This window comes from Chionomys nivalis, chromosome 20 (genome assembly GCF_950005125.1).
Source record: "Chionomys nivalis chromosome 20, mChiNiv1.1, whole genome shotgun sequence".
Classification (NCBI taxonomy): Eukaryota; Metazoa; Chordata; class Mammalia; order Rodentia; family Cricetidae; genus Chionomys; species Chionomys nivalis.
The window spans coordinates 31,097,925-31,121,951 of record NC_080105.1 but is presented as its reverse complement, the minus strand read 5'-3'; the positions used below and the strand labels follow the sequence as shown (position 1 = coordinate 31,121,951).

The 24,027-nt window shown below is 43.5% G+C and overlaps 1 protein-coding gene across 1 annotated transcript; it reads left to right on the top strand.

Annotated features, from left to right (window-relative positions):
- The first annotated feature begins 253 nt into the window (after window positions 1-253).
- Casp3 (caspase 3) lies at window positions 254-20,556 on the top strand. Its single transcript, XM_057753135.1, has 7 exons — window positions 254-374; window positions 10,690-10,757; window positions 13,437-13,561; window positions 16,036-16,164; window positions 17,194-17,369; window positions 17,621-17,741; window positions 18,818-20,556. Exons 2-7 carry the CDS (start codon window positions 10,705-10,707, stop codon window positions 19,045-19,047), a joined length of 834 nt encoding a protein of 277 aa, XP_057609118.1. The 5' UTR covers window positions 254-374; window positions 10,690-10,704; the 3' UTR covers window positions 19,048-20,556.
- Window positions 20,557-24,027: the final 3,471 nt, after the last annotated feature.

Below are 24,027 nucleotides of genomic sequence, written 5' to 3'. Positions count from 1 at the left end.
GCGCAACCGGAATCAGGCGCGGCTAAAGACGCCTCTAAATTTACCTCAGGTGATGCACAGCGGCCGGAGGAAGCTGCAGATGGCGGGAACAGAGCTTCAAACCCCCGCGCGGGGGCGGGGCCGGTGGGGGGCGGGGCCATGGAGGGCGGGGCCTGCGAGAGACGGGGCTGCGGCGGCCGAGCTCCAGGGGGCGGAGCACGGGCCGGGGGCTGGGAAGACCAGTCGCGACCGGCGCCGGCGAGGTGGGGGTTTGGGGAGGAGGGGCGTGGGCGTGGAGTGGGCGGAGCCAGGGCACGGGTTTATGCTGCGGTTGCAGTGCAGGAGCTGGCGAGATCAAAGCCAGTGTCCTGCGTCGTGGAGCTTGGAGCGGTTCGGTGAGTGCTGGCTGCTTTCGCCCCTTCCCGGGGTTGCCCGGCTGCCTGGAGCCGGAGTCCTCAGCCTGCACGGTCTGCAGCTGCTTCGAGGAGGTCGTGGGGCGGGGGAGAACGGGTGATCTGGGCGGAGGATCCTTTGTTGCATTCTGGCTTGCTCAGGCATGCTCTGAAAAGCAGAGAAGCTGGAAACCCTGCCGGGGGCCCAATCCCAAGCTGGAGCCCATACCCGGGAGGCCGAGTGATCCTGGGTCAACCGAGTCCCTGAGTCCCGGTGAACCGAGGCCGGACACAGACCCCCGAGCCTGGCGCACAGGCCGCGCCGAGGAGCAAAAGGCGGAGCTCGGGGGTCGGGAGATGAGAGATCGCCCGGAGCACGGACGTTCACGGGCGGGAACCGGGATGGAAGGGGGTGAGCCCGGAGGCGAGTGGGCATGGAGGCCCAGTAGCGGGAGGTGGCGGGATCCTGAAGCCCCAGGCCGAGGCGTGGACCAGAGATTAGGGTGGATAAGGAAAGTTCTGTCCCGGGGTCTGGAATCCCGTCTGCTGCCGACCTTGAGACTAGGTCTCTTAGACCTCTACCTAGCGAGTGTTTAGTCTCTATCTCATCTCTGCTTTTCTCGAGATCACTGTGATTTTGGTTCTTGAAGAGAGCTGATTTTAAGCATTGCTCCCCAACTTTGTTTCTCATCCCGAAGCCTTTCGTGACTACTCCAGCTCATTCCTTTGTTGGTCAGTCGCTGTAGGAGCTGCGTTGACATCCCTTGGACCATGCTCAGTTATTGTCCCTTCCTCAGATTTATTGTTTGTTGATCTACTCTGAAGCCCGACTTGAGCAGTTGGGTGTTCGCCCCGTTCTCAGTTGAGTCAGCCCGGAAACGTCCTTCTCACGCACGGCTCAGGGACCCCACTCCTTCCGCCGCTAGTTACCAAGGCTTGCTGACTGTGTCCGCCTGGTTTGTACCTGGCCCTTGTGTTGTTTGTCTTTTCCCGGTACATTTGCTTATGAATAGGAACTCCTACTTAGGTTTCGGTTTTTTGTAAACAATTCAATGTTAAATCTTCCTCTTTTCTTCCTTTGCATCAGGCATTTCCTGAGAGCGGACGGTCACATTCTCTGCTTTTACTTGTTTGCTGTTTCCCTACAAAACTAAGCCAGCATCACTCCGGACTGATTGTAGCGTGGTGCCCTCCTTACTGTTTTGTTTTGTTTTGTTTTGTTTTGTTTTTTTGCTTGTCCGTTTGTTTGATTACACAAATGATTAATTAAAATATGGATCAAGAGAGATTGGTAGGTGTGAAAAATGTGAAGTCATTGTTACACTGTGTGTAGAGTGGCAAAGGGAGATGCTAAACTAGAGGGTTGCCTAGCGGCTGGAAAGCCACTTTCAGTGTGTTCACGGTGGCCGTGGCATGAGCCGTAAATATAAAATGTAGAGCTTGAACCATCCCTGTCACAACCTAGTATTCAAGCTTTGGCTCTGATTTGCTGTCCAGCAGAAGGCTTTTGGAAAGCAAGAATGTGTTTTATTGAGTGAACAGTTTATTGAAATGTAGCAATGCACCTACCTAGTACAGAGTAACAAGTGAAACTCGGTACCTAATTAGATCAGATTGCTTTTGTGTCCTGAAGAAGGGTCTTGCCTTCAGCCTTTTTAGGAACCCAGTGTCTTTATCTGATCTAAGCAATTACTGTGCCTGTCTTTCAAACTACTGTTTCCCTTTCAAACCTAACAACACAGCCACTTCATCCTGCCCTTTCTAAAGTTACAGCACAGTCCTTACTTTCTTCAAAGACCTTCCATTAGTTATGGTCTTAGTGTTAGATAATGCTTCAGTTCTGCCCCAGTGATGGGACTTTAAAAAAAAAAAAGATGTGGGAATTCTTAACCCCTAATTACTGTTATATATTCATTTAATAAACTTAACATATTAGCGAGGAAAGAACAACTTTTCTCTCTCTTGTCTGACCATGTGAAGCCCAGTCTCAAGGTACTCACCAGCTCGTTCATAAATCAGGTATAATCCATATAATCCATAGGGTTGTTGTTTTTTTTTGTTTGTTTGTTTGTTTGTTTTTTTTTTTTTTGGTTTTTTGAGACAGGGTTTCTCTGTGGTTTTGGAGCCTGTCCTGGAACTAGCTCTTGTAGACCAGGCTGGTCTCGAACTCACAGAGATCTGCCTGTCTCTGCCTCCCGAGTGCTGGGATTAAAGGCATTAAAGGCATAGGGTTGTTTTAAAGAGCAGATGAAATAATATATGTAACAATGTTTAGTTTGGTGTAGGATTCTACATAATAGTTTTTGTTTTGGCCTTTTTGTTCTTACCTTCCCTGTGGAGTGTCTTCATTCTGCTAAAAGTACAGTAAAATTATCTATGCAAGGACTGGACATGGGCTAGTATCTACGCAGCTGCTACTTTCAAACACCAATGAACGTGGATATAAGGTCTGTACAGGGGATAGGGTCCGCCTCTGCCACTGCTTCCTACACTCAAGGTCCAGTGCAGCTTCTATGTATGTTGATATTCAGTAAATTTTATAGTTATCTGTAGTTTTATAAAAGACATTCAGGATCTTCCATTCAATGCTTTATTTCAGCCACGAGATTGTTTTGGAACAGGCCATCAATTCTTACACATCCCCAAAAGTATAGAGGGCCTTACAGGTCTGCAAAGACTTTACTGTTTTCTTCTTTTGTCCCTCCAAAAACTGTGATCTGAGGGTTTCACTTGGGAGTGGACGTGGACGAGGCAGGCCCTTAGCAGATAGGAAGTGCCGCATTTCTTGACAACTTGTGGCACAAAATCAGTTAAGTCAGTGTACCGGACTGCCTCCCTGGTTGTGTGGCCCATACCAGAAACAAGAAAACCAGCCCATTTATGTGCAACTGAACTGCCCTCCATATTTTCTCTGCCTTCCCAACCTGCATCTTTTCACTTCCATTTTATTCTAAACATTAAAAGGTTGTCTTCGGCAGGGTCAATGACAGCAACCAGTTCACAGCATCCCCAAAGGGACTGAGACCCAGTGGGACAGATTTGGAAAGAAAAGAACAAAAGAGCCACTGGTACACTACCGATGAAATCTTTTCTTAACCAGACTGTTGTGAAACGGGTTCTCTTTCTGTTTCATTTGCTTAATATGGAACTCCCAGTGCTGGGAGCTTCATCCTCACTGAGAAGCAGTCAGTACAATCCTGGTATTTCTCAAATCGTGCTGCACAAATAGAGCTAGGCTTCCCAGAAGCCACACTACGGTGGCTTCACTTTCCTATTGACAGGAAGCTAGGTAGGGCAAATAGAAAACATTTTAATGATGTTCACTGAAGTTTAAATAGATACTTTACATTTATAAATAAATTGACCAGTAGTATGAGCAACATCGAATCATTATTTCTATTTTTTCATTGCAACATATTGCGTTATAGTTGACCTGCTTTTGTGGACTTTACCAGCTTGCAGGTAGGATCATCAGAGAATAGAAATGGAATCTGTATTGAAAAGTACAGACTTTGTAATCATCCACTGAACAGCATTGTATGTTGTTCATGCAGTACCATTTTATATATATATATATATATATATATATATATATATATATATATATATACATACATACACACACACATACACACACACTCGGTATATCATTAGTAATAAGTAGTGGGGATGCTTAGCTTCTCTCTAAAAAAATACACCATTTTATACAAAGGATTTGGGCTTGGATTTACTGTCTGAGGCAGGTTGTGGAACCAGTCACCCTCAAATGACTGTATATTTGATTTCAGTTTTTAATCAGTTTCTGCCATGCCATGTATGTTTTTAATCTCATTTAATTAGAGCACTTGGGCTTATGGGTTTTCGGTCCCTAGCAATTAACTGTAGTTTTGTTGCCCTTATATGGTGTTGAGCTGTCTGTAGACTGTAGAGTGGTGTTTGCTACCTGGAGCTGGAGTTGTGGCTCTGTCACTTAAAAAGTGATTACCTTTCCAAGTTGCATTTAACTAAAATCTAAAGTGGGACCGTTACACCTCGGTATTATTGGGAAGCCCAATTGAAAATACTTGTATACTTGCTGGTCTGGCATATGTTAACTGGAAGTGAGAAAAATACTTACCTTGGCTACAACTTGGTTAAGTCTTTATTTACTCCTTTTTTGAACACTCATGTCTAAGGAGAGGATTCAGAAATGAAGAATGTTGACTCTTGCGTGTCATGATGAGATTTAGAAAACAGAGACTAGATTTGATGCCTCAGCTCATGAGGTCTTTATCTAGGCCAGCCACTGGAACAGCCTGGTGATAGGGGACAAATTCTCCAATTAAGAATATCCAAAATTGAGTCTGTGGGGTGGGGATGGCTCAGAAGGTGAAGTGCTTGCTGTGCAAGCCTGGGTACCTAAGTTCAGATCCCCAGCACCCACGTAAAAGCCGAGGATGGTGAACTGTGGCTGTAATCCTACCAGCGACAAAGAAATACTAATCCAGCCAAGATGGAGAACTCCAGGTTCAGTGAGAGAATTTTGTGTCAAAAAAAAAATAGGGTGGTAGGCCATAGAGGAAAATATCAGAAGTCTGCCTTGGGCTTCCCTGTGCACAGGTGTAGGCAAGCACACCCTCACACTCGTGCATATCACGTGTCATGACCCATAGCTTCCTGGTGACCAGTAAGTGTATTTCTGAACTTTTCCAGGCATTTGAACTTTAAACTGGTGCAGGGATCTTCAGCAAGTCAGAGACAGTTGTGGGGAGTTGGTTGGTGAGCCAGAATGTATTGTAAAACACCATTTATTTTCTTTAATAACCTAAGCTCCTGCTATCATCTGGGACAGTCTGTACATCCCCCTGAAGAGAATTTTTTTTTTTTTAGTCTTTCAAAGATGAGATCACCATCCCTAGAATAATTTGTATCCAGCTGGGTATTAGCTAATGGGAATGAGGTAATTCTAAGCTCTTTCCCAAGGGTGTGGATTTGATACCTCGCGTGGAAAAAGCAGATGATGGCAAATAGTACAAATGGGCACATGTCTCATGCTAGAAGGATTTTGATTCAATATAAGAAATTTAGTCATCTATCAAGATGAACAGATAACGGAGACGATCTACTGTGTTCAAGGGCTAAGAATGAAAACCACTATGTATTATGATGTTTGTCCCTGAGAAATCAATTCCAAATAGGAAGATAACATTTTAACTTCTGTTCCAGAAGATTGTTTTTTCATCCACAAATCTTGTAGGAGGTCGCTTGTTTTGTTCCCAGCTGTTCAGCCCCGAGATAACCACACAGAAACTGTATTAATTAAATCACTGCTTGGCCCATTAGCTCTAGCTTTTTATTGGCTAACTCTTACATCTTAATTTAACCCATTTTTATTAATCTGTGTATTACCACATGGTAGTGGCTTACTGGCAAGCTTCCGGCTCATCTGTTCCTGGCGTCTCCTGACTCTGCCTTCTTTCTCCCAGCATTCAGCTTAGTTTTCCCTGCCTAGATCTACTCTACCCTATCACAGGTCAAGACAGTTTCTTTATTCATTAACCAATAAAAGCAACACATAGAAGAATCTCCCACATCATACTAATTACTTTAGTAAAAGAAATTTAACTATCTTATGGCTAATGCCAAAGTGACTATAGTTAATACATTAAGACTCATCTGTCTGAGATCTTTTTAACTTTCCATAATTGATTATAGAAAATTGGTAGGGTTTATGAAAAGGAAATGACTACTTAAAAGTCACCTAATATTTTGTTAAAATCTATCATTGGGAGTTATCAAGATAGCTCATCAAGTAAGGTTCTTACTACCAAGCCTAGTGACCTGAGATTGTCCCCCATTGTCCATATGGTGGACAGAGAGAACCAGAAACAGCTCCCGAGGCTTGTGGCCCTCTGATCTCCAATATTCACATGCCCGATTACACCCACTAAATGATTTTGTTAAATGCAGTTTAAGTCTTACATTGGTCTGGGGCAGGAAGCAAAAATGAAGTTCTAGAAACTGGTTACTGTGAAGCTTTTATTGGGGTATGCTGGTCAGACAGGGGGAATAGCTTTATCCCACAGCTGGAATGAGACACAACGTTATTAAAACTCAGTTTTCCAGTCTGAGCAACTGTACTGTTTGCAGTTTTTGGAAAGAGACCATGGTGGTTGGCGGGAACCAGTGAATACTTAGGGTTCCCCAGCTTGCTTACACTGTGAATTCTGTAGGGGGCAAACTCATGTGGAGGGCCAATTTGAAGCAGGCCTTGAGGACACTGGCAGAAACTCAGGATTCAAGTTCAGGAGTTATCAGGCTTTACTTTTAGGGTAACTTAGAGATCTTCTATATCTGGTCCTACACAGACTCATCATTATTAACATTCCCCCAGAGAGTAGTACATTTGTTAGAACTGATGCGCCTCGTTGATGCTTATTAGAACTCATGAGCCTCGTCAGCATCATCGTCACCAAGGTCTAGTGGGGTCACAGAAGGATTCATTCTTGACACTGTCTTCAACTGGAGCAAATGTGGGATGATTGTATCTACTACTGAGGGCAGCAGGGAGGGGTTTCAAACATCCTCTGTGCTCTCTGCCTCTCCCACAGCCCTTTGCAGCCACTGATCTGCTTATGCGCTCCATGGCTTCATCTTTTCTAGAACTTTATACACTGGAAATGGCACTGTCAGCCTTTCAATGCTGCTTCTTTGTCTTAGTGATGACACGTCACAGTCTGCCGTGTCTTCGCGATACATGACGCAACGATCTTTTCTTAAGTTCCTTTGAGATTGCTCTATCTCTGTTGAGACCTCCTGTGTTGCTTTTTTCTTTTTTCTGTCTCTTTTCTTTTCTTTTCTTTCTTTCTTTTTTTTTTGGTTTTTTTTTTTTTTTTTTTTTTTTTTTTTTGGTTTTTCAAGACAGGGTTTTTCTAAGTAACAGTCCCAAACAAATGGGGAGATGGGGAGTACCTCCCAAAGTATTCTCAAGAGGTCTTATCAGTTTATGTCCCTCCCAGAATATATGAAAATGCCTCTTAACGCACGCTTGCCAGCTTTGTATCCAATCCTGTTTTGATATTACTTGGTAAAATTTAGAGGTATGTCCAAAAGAAACGAAAGATGACATTTGGAGTTTATCTTCTAATATGAAGGGAATGGGTGCCATCCTGTGAGAAGTGCCAAGCCCTTCTCTCATCACCTTCCCTAGCCTCTCTGTTACCTCAGGATACTCTGTACTAAAGCTGTGATTCTGTGGTAGAACGCTTACTTACGCCCGAGGATCTGGGTTCGATCCCCAGCACTGCCTAACAAATCAATACGATATTTTGCTTTCATTTCCTTTACTGTGAATGTGCTTGCCCTGTTCTTAGCGGAGGTAAGTTTCATATGGATGCTGGACCTCCCATTGCATCCTTCAGAAACCCCAGTCTCTCTCTGCTCTTGCATGTTAATTTCCCAGGTCCTGCGGTGCCATTCTCGCTGACCTAAGTAGCATGGCTTAACTCCACCCCTCCATCTCCTCCACCCCTCCTACTCCTCCACCCTTCCAGCTACTGTTCACAGCTAAGCAGGAAAGAGTGTTTTTCTACCAATCCGGGAAGAGTTTATACTGTTGCTTTTCTCAACCCAGGACAACCATTGGTTCCTTTAAAGTACAATTTCAAAAAGTTAAAACTGGGCTACTCAAATAGAAAGTAAGCCCATGTCAAGAATTTTGTTCCCCTGCTAGTTAATGCTAGGGAACCAATCACATGTGAGTCCGGTTTAAAGGCGAATAGGAAGAACAAGCAAATGCTGACTGAGAGCTGGGTGTAGTGAGAGCAATTCACTGGTCATTATGAAACTGATTACTTCCTATAAGGCGATAGCTATAGTTTAGAAGGATTGGCCTTTCTACCAAGTGAAAATCCATTGCGTCATAACAAGACAAGTTTATTTTTTGCTGTGGAAAAGAATCCCTATGGAGCTGCTACTTTTTTTATGACTTAACTTCTTACAAAATTGGAAACTGGCCTAGCTAGTAGCAAAAGACTATGCCCCAGGGAATCCAATAATCCCAAGCCTCCTCTGGCAACACCCAACATCCCACTGAAATAGTATCTAGTCATTTATTTGACTTGAATCATTTGTCCTGTCAGTCCCCACCGAAGCCAGACTTGTGTCATAAAGCCAGTGGCCTTCTGCCCTCATTAAATTAGGCCTTGTGACAAAGTTGGAAAAGGTGTGTTCCTGAAAGGCTTCCCCTGGTGTTGGCACACCACATCCACCCAATTCACTTTGCTCTGGGCTCTTCTGCTGGCTTCACTTCCTCTAAACAACTTCTAAATCGTCGGATGCCCAGAGTTACCTGCATCTGTCTACTGTTCGGTTCCGGTTCAGACCCCGTCATCTCCCTGGACTATAGACCCCAGAAGACGTCTCTCTGGCCCCTTGTGCGTTAGCCACCAGAGTGTCCAGTCCCTCTTCGGCTTGAAATGTCCCGATGTTCTCTCTTTGTTGTTGGTCCTAAGACCTTATGTGATCTTGCCTTTCCTGGCTATCTCCCTGCCCTAGCACTAGTCAAACTGGTCTTTCTGTACCTTGAGTGGAGCAAATTGTTGGCAGGCCTTTGATCTAGCTGGCGTTTACCCCCCACCCCACCCCAGGGTGTGGGCAGACTCCCACTGTGTCATTCAGATCTCTCTAGTGCCACCTCAGAGATGACTCTCTGACCACCTAAAGTGGCCCGTACTCCTAGTTTATCACCCCCTCTTCAGTTTGCTCATAGCCCGGACAATGTTAAAACCCTGTTTTTGCATCTCTAGTTCTTCCTTTCTAGAATTTCTTCAAGGTAGACTTGGCCCAAAGTGTATGCTCATCAGCTAAAAGCCTGGTACAGCCCAGCTGTGCTCACATCCATCCTCAAAGCCTCCCGGAATAAAAATTGTAGACAGCAGAGAGCCTTCATGGGAACACACAGCACTCACTGGCATAGGAGGGCGAATGAAGCACTGGCCGCTTCTGTGGCTATACTGAAGGGTGTCAGTCTAACCTGTCCTCTTCTCTGTCCTCCTTCTTCACTGCCCCCACAGGCACACAGCACACTGCGGGAAGGGAGTAGGAACTTAGCTTTGGAGCTTTCTGTGGCGTTGTCATTGTAGTTCTGATTTTAATATTGGATTGACTGAGGATTGTTGTTTGGTGGTTTTCTCTTTTGAGTTTTTTGGCTTTGTGGGGGGTCCACCACCCAGCTCCCAAATAAATCACACACAGAGGCTTATTCTTAGTTATAAATGCCCAGCCTTAGCTTGGCTTGTTTCTTGCCAGGTTTTCTTAAATTATCCCAACTACCTTTTGCCTCTGGGCTTTTATCTTTCTCTATTTTGTGTACCTTTCTTTACTTCTTTCTTCGAGGCCTGCTGTGAATCTGGGTGGCTGGCCCCTGATGCCCTCTTCTTGTTCTTCTCCTCCTCGTTTTTCTCCTCCTGTTTATCCTCTCTGCCTGCCAGCCCCGTCTATCCTTGCTCCTGCCTTGCTCTTGCCCGATCAGCTCTTTATTACACCATCAGGTGTTTTAGACAGGCAAAGAATCCCAGCTTCACATGTGATTCTTTAATCAACATAAACAAAAGCAAGACACCTTAAAATAATATTCTCCAACAGAGCTTTAAAGTGGTATTTTGACCGAAATATTTGGCCTAGCCCAGGATTCTAGAGTCTGAAGATTCATTCAGGATTTCTAGTCTCTGCTTTATGTTTCATTTCTGTCTGTCTGTCTTCTTCATTTGGGGAGGTCTACTACCATGGCAGTGTCTGTCCTTCTAAAGAGCTCTAGAAGTCGAGTAAGGAGCTGGCATCCGTAGCATAGCAGGTGAGGTACATGTATTTGTAGACAAAGTTGCTTAGAGGTTGGCTTTCTGAGTACCAGACTCCGTGGAGGTTTGGAAGTCCCTGGGGCCCTCGTCATTGTGGTGCAGTGTTACGTGAGCTTTACCATGCCGTTAATGTCTGGGTTTTGTTTTAGTTGTGTTGAGCTGGAAACTGAGTTCCAGTAAATAACTGGATTCGTTGGGCAATCAAGGAAAGAAGTTGTTATCTGTTTCGATTGGCAGAGGCACACAAGTGGGGGGGGGATTTAAGCTGTTGCAGTCTGTTCTTGGTATAATTTGTAGTCGAGCAAGAAAGGAGAAGGGGCCTACACTGTGGTGCCATTGCAAAGGATCATTCTCCATACATCTATCTGACTTATGGGGCCAATAGCAGTGGAGACAAAGCAAGAACTCTAGGGGAAGTAAGCGTGGCATTGCCCATACACTGCAGTGACTATGGGTAACCTCTCTTTCTTTCTATATTCTAGTTAAGAAAAGTGACCATGGAGAACAACGAAACCACAGTGGATTCCAAATCCACTAATAATTTTGAAGTGTGAGTATCTATTTTTATTGCTTGTTGTTTAAGGCAGGTTCTCCACCTACCCCAGGCTAACCTGGAGCTCTATAATCCAGGCTAGCCTCCAACTTGTGATGGCCCTCTGACTGCTGTTTTCTAATGCTCGGGTCACAGGCAAGAGCCACCATGCCCGGTGAAACTGGTATCAGTGGAATTCTGTAGTCAAAGGAAGATGTGTTTGTGGCACACAGCCCACTTTGAGGAGTAGAGAAGCAGAGGGGAAAGGGCCTTTCAAACCAGAGAGCGAGCTGCCTCCCGCCTCCAGCAGCGGTGCGGCTCTCGGTAAACTCACCCCTCTGATCTCGTCTAAGATGACAGGGAAAGACTTGAGGGCAAGGAGGTTGATCAAGTATAGTCTCCCTCCCATCTTGTCACAGGAATGCTGTGAACACAGATGTGTGCCACCACTTAGAGCGACGTTCCTAACGCCGTGACCCTTTAATACAGTTCTTCATGTTGTGATGACCCCCAACCATGACATTATTTTTGCTGCTGCTTCGTAACTGTCATTTTGCTACTGTTATGAATTTGTAATGTAAATATCTGATATGCAGGATATCTGATATGTAACCCCCGTGAAAGGGTTGTTGTAGTGGGTTGTTTTATTCTTTGACTTTTTGGGGGAACCCGCCACCCAGCTCCCAAATAAATACACACTGAGGCTTATTCTTTCTTATAAATGCCCAGCCTTAGCTTGGATAATTTCTAGCCAGCTTTTCTTAACTTTTCCTATCTACCTTTTGCCTCTGAGCTTTTATTTTTCTTTAATTCTGTATACCTTTTCTTCCCTTCTTATTCTGTGTCTGGCTGTGTAGCTGGTGGCTGGCCCCTTCATTTCTCGCCCGTTGATCTCTTGTTCTTCTTCCCAAATGTCTTCATCTGATTATTCTCTCTGCCTGGCAATCCCGCCTGTCCTTTCTCCTGCCTGGCTGTTGGCCATTCAGCTCTTTATTAGACCAGTCAGGTGTTTTAGACAGGCAAAATAACACAGCTTCACAGAGTTAAACAAATGCAAAATGAAAGAATGCAGTACATCTTTGTTTCGTCATTAAACAAATGTTCCATGGCATAAACAAATATAACACATCTTAAAATAATATTCCACAACAGGCCGTTCAACACCCGCCTCCCAAAAGGGTCTTGATTCACAGGTTGAGAATCACTGACTTAAAGCTTCTTCTTCTTCTTTTTTTGTTTTTTAAATCCTTTTCTTTAAATTAATTTATTTATTATGTATACTGCATTCTGGGCACCAATCTAATTACAAATGGGTGTGAGCCATCATGTGGTTGCTGGGAATTGAACTCAGGACCTCCAGGAGAACAGTCAGTGCTCTTAACCTCTGAGCCATCTCTTCGGTCCAACTTAGAGCTTCTTATGTGGTTTCTAGTGATTGAATTCAGGCAGAACACTATTACCTACTGAGTTGTCTCCCTGGCCTATACATTTTAAACATGAATTCATTTCTGTTTTATGTAAACTTTATACATGCAGCCTAAAGCTAATTTTATATAATATTTTGAAAGTGGCATGTCACATCAGGGTTGGTGTGACTTTTTCCACTTGAGGTATCATCTTGCATTCAAACACTTTTAATTTTGGAGCATTTCTGACTCTAGATTTTGGAATGGGAATGAACAGCTTGTACCTATGTGGCCTAATTTTCTCTGTAGAAATTTCATGGTTTTTTCTTGTCTGCCTTTGACCCCCTTCATTTACTAATTTTATTCTCTCCCCACAATCATTTTTAGAATTGTATAAAGTATAAGATACTATTAAAACTGAGTGTGCATCCTTAACAATGTTGCTTGGTTATGGGCTGTGCCTAGACACACTATTTCTAGAACCTTCCTGGATCATGGGTCAGGCTTGTGCTTAGTCTGTCACGTTTGTTGGAACACAGCCACACCTTTATGATCATGTTGCTCTTGGTGAGTTTCACCTGGCCAGACTGAGTGTCTACTAGGACATCCCGTGAGCCTGAGAGGCTTAATCTCTAGCCTTTGGGAATGACCATTGGTGTCTGGTCTACCTAGCTAACATATTTACATCAGTGACTTCCACACAAGTATTTATAAGGATTTATAATGGTCCGTCTGTGTATTGTTATTCAGTGGTTTAGCTCATGGAGTTTAAGGGTTGATTTAGTGTATGTATGTGGGGGAGTGGGGTCTTAGATAAGAGGACCCACCCACGGTCAGCCTAGGCTACATTTACCAAGACTACAGCCTCAAAAACAAAATTTTAAAAAAAAAATTCTGCTTTTATCACTAAGGATAAATTATTTCATATAATGTTAACTTTTTAAAGATATATTCGATAAAATTTTATTAGACATTACAGGAAAACCTTCCATTCTGACTCCAACATAAGATCTGAACACCCTCAGCACATTACTTAACTGAGCCTTGGCAGGCCATTTCCTCATCAGTAAAACGGGTCATTGTGCGTGTATTTATTTATGCTTTCTTTCCCCTAGTGCTTGGGATCAAACCCACATGCTGTGAAAGTCGAATGAAAAAAGGGTGTAGCGTGAAGTTGGGTGCATCAATAGCCTTAAACAAATGTTAACTGATCTTATGAGTCAAAGAAATTGCATCAATAGAGTCATCATTTCTGCCTTTGGTAACTAACTATCACTTGATTTCCATGCAGAAAGACCATACACGGAAGCAAATCAATGGATTCTGGAATGTATCTGGACAATAGTTACAAAATGGATTATCCTGAAATGGGTGTGTGTATAATAATCAATAATAAGAACTTTCATAAAAGCACTGGTATGTATCTAACAGTTTTTTAAGACATTTCAAATAGTTATGCCATTTACATTGGATGTAATACAAAAAGCAATTATCAGTGTGTTATGAGTCAGTAAACTGATAGAGAAAACCCACTAAGTAGAGATACGCTGGGACCTTATAGGTCCCATATACAATATAGACTCTTCTTCGATATTCAGAGCCTCTGCCTTGCCTATGACAGTAAAAGGCTGGATTCTGTTGCTGTCCAACAGAACCAATACCTTGAGAGACTGAGCGATGGGAGAAGAAAAGGCTTCATGAGCAACAAGCTGGCAGGGATGAAGATTAATGACGGGCACCTGAGGTTCGCTGCCCTGAGACATCTGAGAAAGCGTCTCTAGCATCCTTTGCAGGGGACCTTAACTCACAGTCTCAGGCAAGTGGGCATGACCCTAAGGTCATTCCTTAGTCAATTTTAGAATGCAAATTAGGACCTCTTAGTTCAGGCTTGAGGTTGCTAAGTTATCCCTACCCTGCGCCAGCCACATTTCCCTTTTGCAGGTCTGTGTGCCCAGCTTCAGGCGCAATCTGCTTCTGTGTTTACACTATTTAATTGAGGCTTTTACCCCAACCTGAGAATGAGTGCACAGTAAAATGAATGCATTTTATACTAACTCTCCAAGTAGTCATTAAGATATAAGCCAGGGGTTGTGCCATAGATATACATTCCAATGAAGGCTACACATCCAGGAGTAGATGGGCAGCAGAAAGTAGATTGATGGGTTTTTTATAAAAATGACAGAGTTGGGTGGGAAAGAAGAAGTCATGGACCTAGAAGGAATTGGAGGCACAAGGATGAATATGACCAAAATACATTGTATGAAATTCTCAAAGAACTAATTAAAAAACTAAGAAAAAGTAAAATTAAAGAGGAAAAAGAGGAGAGGGAAAAGATATGAATATGGGGGTTGGTAGAGTGCTTGTTTGTCATACGTGGAGACAGTTCTATCCTCAGTACTACATAAACCCTAGGTAATGGTACATTCCTTTAATCCTGTCACTGTTGCTTGGGAGGAAGGAGTAGGAAGATGGTCCCTGGGCTAATGGGACGCTGCTTCAGACCTAATAAAGCAATTACCTTAGCATCTTTACTTTCAGTGGTTAGAGCCCATTGTGTGTGGCTGAGCTGTACTAATGATCTGTAGTCCTCATTGTTACCTCCTCGATGATCCATAGTCCTCATTGGTGCCTCCTCCATGATCTGTAGTCCTTATTTTTACCTCCTTGATGATCTGTGATCCTTGCTGGTCCCTCTTTGATGATCTGTGATCCTCATTGGTCCCTCTTTGATGATCTGTAGTCCTCATTGGTACTTCCTTGATGATCTGTGGTCCTCATTGGTACCCCCTTGATGATCAATAGCCTTTATTTGTACCTCCTTGATGATCTGTGGTCCTCATTGGTACCTCCTTGATGCCAATAAGAGGTTCTCATTCCCTTCTTCCTTCAATCCTCTCCTTGAACCATGTGGGTACCAGGGATCAAATTCAAGTTGTGAGGCTTGGCAGCAGGTATCACTGAGTTGGCTGAAAGGTTCCTTTATCACTTTGAACAAATTCGTTTATTTCCTTCCTTCCTTCCTTCCTTCCTTCCTTCCTTCCTTCCTTCCTTCCTTCCTTCCTTCCTTCTAAACCAATCATCTCTCATGCTGAGCTTGTGATGTACCCAGGGCAGATTTCTTAGCTCATTTGTGCTCTGCATCCCTCATGTGTACGAATGAAGCTAGTAAAATGCATCTTGTGATGGTTGGAAAATCCATGTATTACCAACATAGCAGAATACCTGCTTAGCAATACTACTCTGATAATATCTGTGGATTTTTCCCCCCAAAAAGATGTACAAGTAGTACTGTCTTAAAATTGATCCAGCACAGAATCAAATAAGAGTGTCTGCAAGGAAGCTATACAAAACAAAACTAAGATCACATACGTTTTTCTCTTTCTAAAATGATTTACTGGATATTAAATAAGTTAGCAATTTTCAAAAAGATCACTGACCATTTCCCCATGGTCTTAGAAAATATTCACCATGAACTGAGAGTGGCAGCCTATGCCTATAATCCCAGCCCTCGGGAGGATTATTGTGAGTTCAAGACCAGGTGGGGCTACAGCGTGAGACTTTGCCTGTGAATGAGTGGATGAATCAGATGGCGACACAGTACACCATCATATGAGCAAATTACCATTTATCAAACAAACCTCTACTGCCAGGCGTCCAAAGTCCCCTCTTATTTTCACCATTGAAGCTGCTGTGGAGGATGTCCCCGATGTCCCTGCCATGACAGCTTGCAGCAGCTGATACAGTGAAGTGTCTTGTGTCAACAGATTACAGGCTCTGTCACCATGATCAAAATAAGCATTTGTTGGTTGTGTGAGTTGCTGAATCGCTCACTTAGTCTCAAAGCAGTTATTCTTTTAAATTGCAATTAAGAGAAGTCTTTCTGTCCTGAGGAATGACACCTCGCTCTGGTACTGATGTCGATGCAGCCAACCTCAGAGAGACATTCATGAGCCTAAAGTATGAAGTCCGGAATAAGAATGATCTAACTCGTGAAGAAATTGTGGAATTGATGGATAAAGGTAAGAAATAAATTCATTAAAAGAACTAGAAGAAGCATCCAACATCTGGCCAAAGGACAGAGATGCTGTGTTGGCAGAACTCAGCCAGAAATAGCATATCTATACCCTAACTCTGACAGAACACACAGGGCTCAGGGACCCTTGCAGAAGATGGGGTAGAAAGATTTTAAGAGCCAGAGGTTGGGGAGGACCAGAGGGAAGACATGGCAGGAAAGCTGCACTCTAGAACTCATACCCATTGGGGCTGCCTGCTCAGGACCAAGGCAGTCAGCATTCTAACATGAGATAGAGAGGGACTCATGAGTCCCCACCTCTAGGCTGGGGAGCTGGAGGGGGGAAAATTGGCTTTACTTAAGGGTGTAGTCCCTGATAGGTTGACCATGTTCCAGTGGTATATGGCCAGCATAAACTGAACCCTGTGTTAGTAAACAAAACAAAGCATAAAGTTGGGAAGTTGTGAGAAGAAGGATCCAGGAGAAGTTGGGGTGTGTATGTGTGGGGATAAATATGATCAAATTGCATGTATGGAATTTGCAAAGAATTAATAAAAATGCTATATCAAAAGAGAATGACCTTTATTGGGTAATTTTACTTTATGGTCTAGCTATAATTAGACCTATACAGTTAGAGGCATAAAATTATACCTTTGCCTCCCAAGTTCTGGGATTAAAGGCCTGCACCACCACACCCTGCTGCTTATATATTTTAGTAAAAAGTTAAAAAAAATTAATCATGTTACCTCCAAAATGGATCCAAATGTGCTCTGCCTGTGTTAGATTTGGATGATCTGGTAGTTCTAGTCTCAATTTCTTCATCTTGTGGTAATGATATAAACCAGAACTCAAGAAGCAAAGGCAAGAAGGAAGATCATGCCTTCAGAACCATCTTGGTCCAATTAGAGAACTAAACACGAATCAAGCAACCACAGATTCTTCATCATACTCTCCTACGCTGTCCTCACATTGTTCAGTGAAACTTGCGAAGTGCTTCTGTGTCTTTGTTTTCTCTTATTTCCAAACGTCGTTCCAGTCTCTAAAGAGGACCACAGCAAGAGGAGCAGTTTTGTTTGTGTGATTCTAAGCCATGGTGACGAAGGAATCATTTTTGGAACCAATGGGCCCGTTGACCTAAAAAAGTTAACTAGTTACTTCAGAGGAGACTACTGCCGAAGTCTAACAGGAAAACCCAAACTCTTCATCATTCAGGTACGGCACTGAGCTGCTTGGTGCCCAGTTAAAAAGAGATTAACTTACTTACCAGTATTTACTTTTTGTTGTGGGGCTGTGGTACTAGTATATTTGTATTTCTTTAAACCATCACTTAGAAAATATGCAATATATTTCAATTTTGCTCTTATATCAGAAAGACCAATTTTTTCACTGCTCTTAACAGTTTTTAGATGTACACTATGTGTGTTTACTTATTTTTTAAAAGAAAAGTTTGTTTTCTAACGCAGGCCTGCCGGGGTACGGAGCTGGACTGTGGCATTGAGACAGACAGTGCAACTGATGATGATATGGCGTGCCAGAAGATACCAGTGGAAGCCGACTTCCTGTATGCTTACTCCACAGCACCCGGTAAGAATACTGCCGCAGAATGTTCTGTGTGGATTTTAGATGACTTAGATGACTTACAATGTGACCAACTTTAAAGTTGAGCAATAAAGACTATGTTTTAAAGGCTATCAAGATTTTTATATGCCCCTCACAAAGATTTTTACGTCCCTAAAAAAAGAACCAAGATGTTGTCTTGGTTGCTTTCTATTGCCGTGACAGAACACGATGACCAAGACAACTTAGAAAAGCTTAATTTGGAGCCCGTGGTTACAGAGGGTTAGAGTCCATGACTATCGTGGTAAGAAGAGGAGGAGGGGCATGACAGGAGATGAGCAGGCGTGGTGCTGGGGTGGTAGCTGGGAGCTTACATCTCCATCTCTAAGGCAGAGAGAACTAACTGAGAATGGCAGGGATGTCTGAAACCTCAAAGCCCACGTGAAACCTCAAAGCCTCCTCCATTAAGGCCACAGAGGAGTAGGACTTACTGGGGACCAAGTATTCAAACATATGAGCCTATGGGGGGGGGGGGTCTGGTCCTCGCATATGCGTGGTGGTTCACAGCCATCCGTAACTCCAGTTCCAAGGGATCTGACACCCCCGATCTCCGCTTGTATGCTGCACGTTACATACATGTAGGCAAAGAACAAGTTTACGAAACATTTGAGGTGTGTGTATGTAAGCAGTTTATTTCCTGTCTAAGTCAGTATTAAAGTCAGAGTTCTGATTGAACACAAAGATCTACATGGTCTCATTCGAATATGTTTGCGTTTGTATGTTCACACCTTCCTCTTCCTGTTCTTCCCTGCTCGTCCCTTATGGGCATGAGACCAGATGGTAGGCTCAGGAACTCAGTGGCAGTCAGTCCATAACTGCCTTTTTTTTCCTGCGGAGAGCAGTGAGCCATGTATAGTATATGTTTCCCCCCTCGGTATCATTTCTCCAGAGGCTACAGGTGTTATTTCTGTTTCCTTTTATGGCTTATAAGACCGTGGAAGTTTACATTTATCTTTATCAATGTTCTGTATAAATGTATAGAATGTGCTACAATGATGGTATGAAGTAATGGCGGGTACGGGGCTTTGCATTTCGCCCCGTAGGTTACTACTCCTGGAGGAATTCAAAGGACGGGTCCTGGTTCATCCAGTCACTTTGTGCCATGCTGAAGCTGCATGCACACAAGCTTGAGTTTATGCACATCCTCACTCGCGTGAACCGGAAGGTAGCGACAGAATTTGAGTCCTTCTCCCATGACTCCACTTTTCATGCAAAGAAACAGATTCCGTGCATTGTGTCTATGCTCACAAAAGATCTCTACTTTTATCACTAAGAGAATGAGTGGGAGGTGTGTTTCTGTTTCTTTTGTTTTGAATGCCAAATGAGGAAACCGTGTCAGGGAGACTTCATTTCCCTCTCGTTTAAATCAGACGCGATGCTCCAGATGGTACTTTGAACCACACCACCGCCCTAGCAATGCAACCACAGTGCAGCTACCTCAATTCAACATCAGGTAGTTGAAATGGAATTTAATCAGGAACAAAAAAATGTCAATGTCAAGTATCATTATAGAGGAAATTACTGATTTACCCTTTTGATAATTAGCAAGATTTGGTGATACTATAAATTTTGAAATAATTATGGAGAAGTTAAACTTTGCGGTGATAATTTTATACTCCCTACATACATTAAGACTCTCGTTTTAGTTTTTGTTAAACTATCGATGGTGTCAAATAATGTCTTAGAACTTGAATCCACGGGTGGAGTCAAAGGCCTGAACTTTTATCTTGGAAGTGATGTATGGAAATGAACTGTTAGGCCACCGTAGCACTCATTGTAGCTACTGGGTATGTCATGTTTGTCCTGAGCATGTATTTCTTGTTTAAAAAAAAATCATGTTTTTTTACTGAAAAGAACTTGAGTATTTATGTGAGAGGAAAACATGAGCAAATTGGGTTGACTCTCGGAAGGCTACCATACATCAGTAGTGGACATGACGGCAAGGTGCTAAGTCTACCAGCATTTGTTTCTTACTTTTTCTTGTACAGATCAGCTAGGTTTTACAGACCAGCTGAACATCTTGCGGACGGTTATATAACAGCCTTACACTGTTGATTATTAGAATAAAATAAAGAAATTCTGCAGGAACATACTAAAATAGCAGCTGTAAAATAGAGGGTGCGAGATAAGTGAATCTCCCGTGACGGGAGAAAGATGCTTGAGCCAGGGCAAACATGACAGCCATGGACACAGCTTCAGAAAGGACTGCCGGCTCGATCCACCTCATGAGTGCTCGTTTGCATGGATGATGTCCCCAAGGTCCAGGTCACCACGTGAGAAAGTGAGCCAGATCAGAAACTTCTGAGAAAGGACTTTCCCAAAGTGGTGAGTCTCGAGAAAGATCCCTGAGCTCCATGTCCGGAGTCTGTAAGCACTCTGGCTTTTCTGTTGAAGTTTACAAGAAAAGCAAATGAATGGTGATATTTGTATTGTCATCAGAAATGAAAGGACCATGGCACACAGGACTTGGGAAGCATCCTGTCGCAGGCCCTGCAGCCCACATGGGAAGCTGCAGAGTGGAGTCCAGCCCCTCAGGAGAGGCTGTGCTCCAGACTTCCTCATTCATGGAGGTGCTGAGCCATTGCTGGCTATCCTGATGTGTCCAGCATTTCACATTAGCGTTCTTTTTGCTCAAAGAAAGGAAGGAACTCACATAATTGGTAGATTCTCGTTTAGACTGGATCTATTAACTCCCAGTTAATGTAGCATGTGATGGTGTTTTAAAGTGTGTTCCTGTGTGTCAATTTTGTAAAAGTTTGTTGCATTTTTATTTCAAAACATAAAATTCCGATTTAAAATTATCTGAGTATTTGAGTCTTTTGTTGTCAATACTTTTGGGGTTGTGATAACTAAGTGAAACTTAAAATAGTTTTAACCCAGGGCTTAATTTAGGAGAGTCAAAGAGGATGCAGCAGGGCCCTAATCTAATATTTTTAAGTGTTGGCAAGTGACAAGACCTCTGAGGGGATGGGTATGACTGAAACCCTGACAAAGAATAAGAAGGGGTGGGGTCATCTCGAATGCTTACATAATCATAGCTGCTATAAAATCCAGAACAAAACTGAATTAAGGAACTCCTATTCCCAAGGATCAGAGTAGCATGAATGTTATTCAGTCTCTTTTAAAACTGTGCCTTGGGGCTGGAGAGGTGGCTCAGTGGTTAAAAGCACTGGCTGTTCTAAAGAAATCTTTAAAAAAAATCTGTAGCTCTCTATTATGTTCTGAGTAAACACTAGCCTGTTTTAATTTCCCTGCTATATAAAGAGGTCTCAGATATTTCAAAGATTAAAGAGTGGGGCTATGGGGCTGGGAGTAAAGTGATTCTCTTTCAAGCACAAGAACCTGAGTGTAATTCCCAGAATCCATGTTGAAAAGCAAGTTTGTTGGGGCTGGAGGGATGGCTCCGTGGTTAAGAGCAGTGACTGCTCTTCCAGAGGACCCACCTGGGTTCAATTCCCAGCACCCACATGGCAGCTCACAATTAACTGTAACTCCAGTTCCAGAGGATCTGACACCTTCAGACAGACACATAGGCAGGCAAAATAATGCCAATGCACATGAAATAAATATTTCTTAAAAAAAAAAAAAAAAAAGGAAAAGCAAGTGTGGTGGTGAGCTCTGGTAACTCTTGCAGTGATGGAGATAAGTGAGTTCCTCAGGCAAGCTGCCCAGTCGGCCTACCCTACCCACTTAGCAAGCTCGAGGCCAATGTGCTGAGCTGTTGAGGAATGACATCAAGGTTAACCACCGGCCTGCACATACAAGATAAAACCATCTGCCCAGTAGAAAAATGGACCAAGTACATGAATAGACCAAGAACAAGAAAGAGCACATATCTCTTAACTTCAGATAAAGAGCTTAATTTCTCCCACCAAAAATGGAGGAATGTAAAATAAACTATCCTCTACCAGACTGGCAGGTATTGCCCAACTGCTGGAGTTACAGGCATTAGTCACCATGTCTAGTGTGTGATGTGGATTTTTAAGACATGTTGTATCAATATTCATGAGATGATGGCATATTCATAGGGGTACGGTGGCTGTTTTTTCCTTCCCAAGCCAGGGTGAACCAGATCTCTTGGATAATTCTTCCCATGATCATCTTTAAAAAGCAAGGCAAACTCACGGGGGAAATAAGATGAAAATTGGGGCTTCTTGAGGATGCAGACCCTTTGTCTTAATAGTGACACATGGCCGTTGGGCTAGGTTTTTCCTGGTACTTAGTTTATGCTATATTGGGGAGAATCCAACTGCAGCTTAAAAGATGTTAAAACCACCGAGGAGTATTTTCCCTGAACACCAGGAGACACAGCTACCAAGAAACAGCTACAGTGCTCCATGGAGATTCATATCTAACTCCTCGCCTACCAGTCTTTGGTAGGAGTCGTGAAGCAGTAAGACTCAAATACGAAAGCCTGTGGTCAGAAATGAGTTGTCTGACTCAGGGGAAGTAGATCTTGCTGTACCAGGAGAGAGTTGGCTTTGGAGAAGACACACATTCAAGAGATAGGTAGGTAGGTGTGGTGTCTTTTCTGTGTGAGATACCCACCACTTCCTTCCCAGGGTAGATAAGTTTGTTAGGATGGCTCACAGAACCCAGGAACATGCCTTAGTTCTAGTCCCCCATTTGTTAGCTAATACAGTCAAAGAATGTGGAAACAGGGCAAGGTGTGGGGGGAGGGGCACAGATTGCTCTTGTTGCCTCGGAGTGTCCCATCTGTCCCTGCTCTATTCAATAACCTGCAAATTCATCTCATTAGGTCTTCTAGACCTCAGGTCCCAGCAACTCCATTTTCCTCAGGGTTAGTGGTAGGGTAGAACAGGCCAAGCAGCCTGCACTGAGATTGTCCGTGGCTCTGCCTAACCGTTAACATCATCCCAGGTGTGTGCCAAGTAAGTAAAGGGGCTTGCTAGGAAGATCAAGTCATTCTATTCTTCCAGAGGTTCTAAGCAGCTGAGGACCTCTGTGTGCAGGAAATGATGAAGGGCATGGTTCTCATCCTGGACTTGGGGAGCCTTGTGGTTGTGATTATAGTTTTACTCGGGAAGAAAAGAGTTGAAGAAAATGGAGCCCTTCGAGTTTCAGGACGCTCAGGCTGCCTGCTGGCAGAGGAAAAGGCAGGGTTTTTATTGAGTTCCTGGTGGCATCTGGAGTGAGGATGGTATTTTCCTCTATCTCTGGCTTAAGGGAATTTTCCCATTGAAGATAACAGAGCAATGACCAATTTGTCCCTGGAGACGTTCTTACATCACCTTGTACTGGGTGGGTTCTTGGGATAAAGGGATACTGGGGCATAAAAAGGAGAAGCTGGGTGTGAAATGGGAAAGCCAAAGTCTGCTGTCCCCATGAGTTAAAATATACCTCCCGTGTATATCAGAGTCATGTGACTAAGACCGTGTCTGTACCTTTAGGCTGTGTGTCTGGTGCTTATTTTCAGTAGATGAAAACCATCTAGCACAGAAACAGCAGAGATGGACCACACGGGAAAGAGGAATCCATGTGACAGTTGGTGAAATTAACAGGGATTTCGAGATTTGACAGAGACAAGGGCGATGACAAGAAGCAGGTAAAGCCTGATGCTCTAGAAAACACCTGTCTCCTGCTATCCAGCAGCCTCCTCAGGGAGTTCACTGCATCTCTGTATCCTGTTTTTATTTGTAGCATTCAGTTCCTTGACCATCCAAGTCTCCGAGACCTTTGCACACAGGACTTTGAAAGGGATGGATTCTACTGAAAATACAAAATGTGTTTTCTGTTTCTGAATTTTCATCAGAGCACCGTAATAGCCAAAAGCACCATGTAGAAACAGCTTCCTGCTTATGACCAAGGCTGCTGTGTCTCTGCCCTAAACATTGCTTCTAGAGCCGTTGCTAATGGTTGTGTTGGTTACTTTTCCCATTGTTGTGACAAAGTGACTGACAGAGGCAACTTGAGGGAAGAGGGATTTATTTGGTTGGGCTCATAGTTTGAAAGCACACAGTCCATCATGGTGGGGAACGCATGGCGGAGTCCATGGCAACTCAGGAGTGTGTCTAAGATCCCTCACACCAGTGCACGAGAACCGACAGAGGGGAACACTAATGCCAACTTGGCTCTCCCTTTTCCCCTCTTTTATTCAATCTGGGTGCCCAGTTTATGGGTTGATGCCACTCATATTCAAGGTGGGTCTTTTCCTCGGTTCTTTCGGGAAGCACCTCACTAACACATACAAAGGCATCTCACCTAGGGAATTCTAAATCCATCCGAGCTGACA